A 7,575-nucleotide genomic window follows, 5' to 3' on the forward strand; every position below is an offset into this window, starting at 1 on the left:
TTATATGGTCAAAAAGTACTCTCTACTGTAGGTTGATTAATGCTCGAGTTATTTGAGCGAAAACTGTTTCCAGTTTTACAAGGTGATAGTAACCTTAATCTTTGACCTTGTGACCCCAAAATCAATAGGGGTCTTCTACGCAATATGTACAATCATCCTATGTAGTTCGAATACTGTCGACCGAATGGAACTTAAGTTAAGCTCCGGAAACCATTTTCAGTATTAAGCAAATAGTGACCTTGACCTTTGACCTTGTGACCCCAAAATCAATAGGGATCTTCTACCCAATATGGACAATCATCCTATGAAGTTTTAAAACTGTGGGCCAAATGACAATGACAATGTATTTATTCGTAATATAAGGCATTCAGCCCAAAATACAATCAGATTTCCAATTTAACAAAGAGTGAGATATACATATATATAATAAACATAAATTATGAGTATATTTACAAGTAATAAGTATAATGGTAATATTGAATATTTAAGTTGAAATAAAGGTAATATTAATTAAACATATAATGTACAAATGCCAATATGATTAATACCAGTGTTGAAGAGGTAGCTATTAATTTAGATATATTATTTAAACATAAAGGTATGGTTACATAGAGAAACGGTCGTTTCAACAAATGGAGTAACTGAAATTCATGGCACATAAAAATAAATTAAAAACATTACAATATACATGTTTAAATTTGTTCAGTTATTTGAAGTTTTCTTCAATTATTTGCTTCATAGATAAATTTTGCCAATTTTCTAATATTGTCTTTCGCTGTTTCTGACATGATAGTATTAAAGCGTTCATTACTATTTACAATCACATTCCAATTACAAAAGTTTAAATTTAAGTGTTTGTGTCTAAGGTCGTTGTACAGCTGACAGTCAATCAAAAAATGCACTTCATTTTCCACAACATACACATTACGTTTAAGACAAAATGAACAAAATCTAAATTCTCTGTCAAAATTTAAGTGCCTTCCTGTTTCAATTTTCAAGTCATGGCCACTGCATCTAAAATTTGCTAATGCGCGTTTATATGCATAAGGCATACTCAGTGACAAATAACATTCGTCAGAAATAGATGTTTTATAAATTCTGTAACTGATCGCTTTTGGTGATGAATTAATGTCAGACATTATCTCTTGTCTTCAGCAGTCTTAGACTCGTGTTCTAAATACTTGCATGAATGTATAAAATTTCCGACTCCGTCTGCTGTCCATGCGTAACCAAGGCCTAATTGAAATAACATACGTTTAACATGCGTTGCCCATGTGATTCGTCCTTGTTCATCTAAGTTTCTAAGCATAATATAGCATTGTCTTGGTAACCGATATTGTGGCATTTCCGTTAATTTCAGCCAGTACTTAACACATTTAGACATATATCTTATACTAATTGGAAGGCGTCCGCATTCACTAAGGGCGAAGAAACTTGCAACGTTTTGATTTAAACATGCTAACCTTTTGCAAAATGATATATGCACATTTTCGATCTGTCGACATGTGTTATATCCCCAAAATGTGTTTAACCATAGCATCAAATAGTTTGAAAGCATCATTAACACTAAAATAACCAAAATGTTTCTGATAAGCATAAATAACATTAACAGCCTTGGTCGCCTGTATGGCTAGTACATCTTTCGTTTTAGTCCATGAGAGTTTCGGGGTAAAGTATGCTCCTAGGTAACAATTGACATCTTCTATTTCATTTTCATTATACATCCAATGCTCATATTGTCTTAGTGGGCCGCCATTTCTGAAAACGATAATCTTAGATTTATCAAGGTTTATACACATCCCAGTTTCCGCACAATAATAACTTATTTCATTTATTTGTCTTTGGAGATTTATAGCTGTGTCGGCAAAACTGGAGACATCATCAGCAAATAACAAACAATATAGCTCTCCTGAATGTTGTGAGATAGTGATTCCATTTTTACATTTATTATTTAAGTATTTCACAAGGTCATTTATGTATAGGTTAAAAATGATTGATGACGTCACACAACCTTGTTTTGTTCCTTTGGCGCATTCAAAGAAATCAGTCAATCCGTTCATCGTAGGACCTGATACTTTTACACATGATCGGAGTTGAGAATAAATATTCCGGAATAACGTTAGAAATCTGCCTTCAGGGGATATTCTCTTCCTTTCTAAACTTTCCCATATTTTGAAATGTACACAATTGTCAAAGGCCTTAAAAAAGTCAACGTAAAACACATATAAACGTCTTCTTGATTTACTAATATATTTTTGTACTATAGATTGAATATTAAAAATGTTATCAATAGTGGATTTTCAGTTTTACGGTAATAGTGACCTTGACCTTTAACCTTGTGACTTCAAAATCAATAGGGGTCTTCTACCCAATATGGACAATCATCCTGTGAAGTTTGAAAACTGTGGGACAAATGGAACTTAAGTTATGCTCCGGAAAACATTTTCAGTTTTACGGTAATAGTGACCCTAACCTTTCACCTTCTGACCCCAAAATCAATAGGGGTCCTCTACCCAATATGGGCAATCATCCTATAAAGTTTGAATACTGTAGGCCAAATGAAACTTCAGTTATGCTCCGGAAACCAAATTGCTAACGGACGGACGGACGCCAGGGGGTAAAACATAATATGCCCGAAACACTCTAGTGGTCACATTTTTTACTCGATCATCATCAAACTGTGTCAGGATGCTTGACTTGGTAATTGCTGGGATGAGTTTGAACATGGGTCATCTCGGATAAAAAACTAAATCACAGGAGCTTAAAATAGAAAAACATAGTTAACACTCTAGTGGTCACATTTTTGACTCATTTATCATCAAACTTGGTCAGGATGTTTTTTTAGGTAAATGCTTAAATGAGATTAAACATGGGTCATCTCGATTGAAAAACAAGGTCACAGGAGCTAAAAATAGAAAAAACTTTGTTAACACTCTGGCGATCACATTTTTACCTAAATCATCATCAAACTTGGTCAAGATGCTTATCTAGGTAATAGCTCGGATGAGTTCGAATATTGGTCATTTTGGATGAAAAACTAAGTCAAAGGAGGTAAAAATAGAAAAAAACTTTCTTAACAATCTAGCGGACACATTTTTTACTCAATCATCATCAAACTTGGATGCTTCTCAGGTAATAGCTTAGATGATTTCGAACATGGGTTATCTCGGATGAAAAACTAGGTCACGTGAGCTAAAATAGAAAATCCTTGTTGACACTCTAGTGGTCACATGTTTGACTCGATCATCATCAAACTTGGTCAGGATGCTTGTCTAGGTAATTGCTCGGATGAAAAACTAGGTCACAGGAGCTAAAATCTTGTTAACACTCTAGTGGTCACATTTTTTAATCATTTATCATCAAACTTGGTCAGGATGTTTGTCTAAGTAAATGCTCATGGGTTATCTCGGATGAAAAACTAGGTCACAGGAGCTAAAATAGAAAAATCTTGTTAACACTCTAGTGGCTACTGTTATGATCAAAATATCCTGGAAATAGGTCTGAAAGTTTGTTGATGATTTCTAAGTCAAGTGTGAATATTGGTCGCCTATTTCAAAAACTTGGTCACACTGCCCAAATATGAAAAAAACCTTGTTAACACTCTAGTGGTCACATTTTTGACTCACCTGTCATGAAATTTGGTCAGAATGCTTGTCTAGGTAATTGTTCGGATAAGTGCGATGGGTCAGGTGAGCGATCTAGGGCCATCTTGGCTCTCTTGCTTTAAATAATTCTGGATAGTTTATAATTTGCATTCAGCAACCCTTTTCATTTGAGAAATACAGCTAAATGAATTTAAATGAAAGAAAGTTTCTTTAAACTTCAAAGTCCTCACGGTAACCAAGTCATGCTGTGCTACATAACTTGTCTGGATATTAAATTCTTTTGGCGTTCAATCATGCGACTCTATCGTGAAATCAGCAGACATTTTGTAAAACATTGTCGAAGTTTAACGCTAAAAACTAATACAGTAAATGATCAAACGTCTTTAAATTTATCATATATATGTACACAAATCTTTTTTCTCTATATAATCCCCAGAAAAGTAATAAGAGAGAACAAGCCGGCAAGAATGAGTCTATTTTAACAAGACCTTTTTCGAGCTCTTTGCACTATATGAAACATTTACTAAGCCGTATTTTGCAGTGAATTTAGTTGGCAGTCTAGTTTTCTTTGCCGTTTTCGCATTTATTTTCTCGCTACATCACCTTTTTTTAATTTTGTAATATAATAAGCGTTACCCTTGACGTTACGATCATCCTCGGAAACCCAGGCTATTTACCGTATGTTGTATATACGGAATGTGTACCGTGGGTTCCGACCATGGACAACGATGTACGATATGAAAAAATAAGTGGTTTTTTTTGAAGAAAATTATGAAATTCCTTTTGAGATTAAAAGATGATAAAATATTTCATTTATGATATCAAAATGCAATGATTTCTTGTTTGAATGCACATATATAATGATCAAAGCCGATATACTGAAACTCGCTTCATTTTATTTTTTTCATTTGGGTTTGCCAGTTTGGAATGACAAAAGTAAGGACCCAAATAGAGATAGAAAACCTCATTGGTTTTTATTTCAGGGGGTTTTAACTTTTACGTCGGGGGGGTTTGACCCCAAAGGGTTAGCAATTGGCGACGTCCCTATTTAAAAGGATTGGGTAGTGTATAACTTAAAATTTTTGATTATTAATTTTAATTTAGCAAGAAAAAAAAAGGCCTTTTTCCAGTATTTTATTTATTTTTAATTTTTTTTTTTTCCTTTTTTTAAAATTAAAACAGAAAATTAAATAATTGCTTTGGGTTTTAAATTTTTTAACTATAATTTTATTTTTTTATTCTTTTAGTTTAAATTTATTTGAGCAAAAGTTTAAATTTTGATCAAGATGTTTTTTGTCCCTTCATTTTATTTTTTTTCAGGGGTATTTTTTTTTGTTTTTTCACGGCAAAATAAAATGGGAAAATATTTTCAAGATTCTGGACACCATGATTGCAGCTTGACAACAATGTTTTACTGCATTTAAATATAGCAGAAGTGACAATTTATAAAACAGTCTTTCAACTTATATGATGAATAAAATTTCTCATTTGATGAACATTTAATTAGACTAAGAAAACAAAGTTGTATTTAAATGTCAAGCATTTGGCTAGTAATTTTTAACAACAATTTTTAACTTCCATTGATTTTAAACAATGTGTCAATGGTTATTAATTCTTCGTTTAACTGCCATGTTCAAATAATCTCGGAATTGCTCATAAAATGAATCAATAAAAAAAACTTTGTGCAAGATACCCTTAATGTTCTTAAATCAATAATACTAAGATCAAGAAAAACTCATAGACATAATGAAAAAATGTAAGAAATGGATGAAAAAACAACAGGTCTGTAGAGCTTAATTCTTTATTATTGTCAAAGATACCAAAGACTGTAATTAGCACCCTTTCCTATTTCCAATAAGGCTAGAAATCTCCTTGAGAATTTAGCACTGGCACCTAAAACAGTAACTGAAAAAAAATGAAGAGCTTAAACGAGAACTTAAAAAATTTGTTGTTAAATTACAATGAGAACTTAGAAACGACAAACAAGTCAATCTAAAGCAAGTTATCATAATCATGAATACGCTAGATGAGAAATAAAAATACAGCCATGCATGTAAGTACAAGCAAGAATGTTCCCAAATTAGATTTGGAAGATGACGAATGACAAAAACGAAAAGGTTGATGCAGCTGCCAGAAAAGGTACATTGAAGTAAATTACTTCCATTCACAATGCAGAAGAAATTTACAAAAGTAATCAAAAGTAGCGTTTAACAAATTGAAATGAAACAATACATAATAAAAGAAAAGGGAGATAAGGTTTCAAAATAATGCATCTAGAAAGGAAATTGACTGGTTTGATATAGAAATAATAAAAATAATAAATAGAAATAGAAATACCTTATGTAAAAAATGAAATAATCAAACACAAAATTAGAAATAGAAGAAATGTATTTTAAAATAAAAGAATTAGAACAAATGAATTCATTACGCCCGGACCCAGAAAAAAAATTTCCCAGGGAAAATTTTGAAGTGAAACAAGGGAAACAATAATGCCTGTTGTAACTGAGTGTTAGCAAAGTAACTGAAGCAGTAACATTTATGGGAAAACGTTATCACGCTTACCAAGCACAGGTGTAAGGAAAAGACTAATATTAGAAGCAAAATGGGTTGCAAATGCTCGTAAAGCAGATACTACACTAAATGATATAAGGAAAAATAACAACAACAAGAACAAAACAAGAGAAATCAAAATATATAACGCAATGTTAGTACACGTATCAAGTATCTACTATGACAGATCAAGGATCAGACAATCATGCTTTTAATGAAACACTATTGTGCATTAAAATGTTTGCAATTCAAAAACTTTATTATTTAAGTTTATCTAAATCATCTTTTAAACGAAAGTCTAATGGTTTAATTTCTTTTGGTTTGTTAACAAATTTTTCAGTATAACTTTGTTTGAAAATAATATTTTTAGCTGGATTTTTTGCTATTAGATGAAATTCTAGTTGCATATTGAAGTGATAGCTTTTTTCGACGGAGATGAAGCGATGGTTTACTTATAATAAAAACTCAGTTTCTTTTGAAAGAAACCTCACATCTTCTAGGACATCTTTATTTTTCTTATGATTTTCAGAATTTAACTGATTACACACGAATAAATCATTTAGCACGTGTTTTCTGAACGAAAACAAGCATCTGTCATCAATCGTGTCTTGCCGTTTAGTACAGAAGCTAACAGCTAAACCTACACAGATCGTCGTACAGAAACCAATTAAAGAATACAGTGTATACGATATACTGTATATTGTATGGAGAAGGGATGAAGAACTAACAGTTTCATTAGGAGCAGGCGATGAAGTAAATGTCATTGAAAACGGAATACCGGTCAAATACATTGATGTCGTGCTGGCATTATAAAATTTTAGTGTGTCTTCTGTCATAACATTTGTTGAGTTGAGATATGAAGTACACTTGTCAATTGGACCATGCGCAAGGTATGGATACGGCGGAACGTCAGAAAAATTACTTCCGATAATTAGCCAACATACCAGTCCACATCCGCATACAAGTCCAATGGAAATTTCTGTTGTTGTTATTCTACGACACATCAAAGATGCAATAAAAAGAGCACAGACAGGTCCGTCCATACAACTTATAAATCCGATGAAGATAGCTGATATTGAGCCAGGAATGTGTAACATTAAGAACGAAAGAGCGATCGCAACGATACCGTAAAACAACACGAACATCTTTGCTATTCTTGTTGCATGACAAGGTGTGAAATGAACCTTTATAATGTCCTCGTATGTTATAGCAGATAAACTACTCAGACACGACGACAAAGTACTTAACCCTGCGCTTGAAAGGCAAGCTGTAAATAATCCTGCTAAACCTGGTTGGTTATGAAAAAGTTCAAGAACAGCATATGGCACAATAGCATTTACATTGTCAATGATTCCTGCTTCGAGTATGTCACAGCCCTTTTCAGAAAAATAAGCAAACAATACAATTCCTTCGAGTACTC

The 7,575-nt window shown here is 32.7% G+C and overlaps 1 protein-coding gene across 1 annotated transcript; it reads right to left on the minus strand.

Annotated features, from left to right (window-relative positions):
• Positions 1-6,337: 6,337 nt before the first annotated feature.
• LOC132714598 (uncharacterized) lies at positions 6,338-7,326 on the minus strand. The gene has a single exon (XM_060697488.1). It carries the CDS (start codon positions 7,298-7,300, stop codon positions 6,608-6,610), a length of 693 nt encoding a protein of 230 aa, XP_060553471.1. The 5' UTR covers positions 7,301-7,326; the 3' UTR covers positions 6,338-6,607.
• Positions 7,327-7,575: the final 249 nt, after the last annotated feature.

Source organism: Ruditapes philippinarum, unplaced genomic scaffold (assembly GCF_026571515.1).
Source record: "Ruditapes philippinarum isolate M1 unplaced genomic scaffold, ASM2657151v2 ctg10052_1_1_1_1, whole genome shotgun sequence".
NCBI classification, from domain to species: Eukaryota; Metazoa; Mollusca; class Bivalvia; order Venerida; family Veneridae; genus Ruditapes; species Ruditapes philippinarum.

Bases quoted from the DNA above. Each gene is read 5' to 3' on its own strand.
- LOC132714598 (XM_060697488.1), bottom strand. From the start codon at position 7,300: ATGTTCGTGTTGTTTTACGGTATCGTTGCGATCGCTCTTTCGTTCTTA.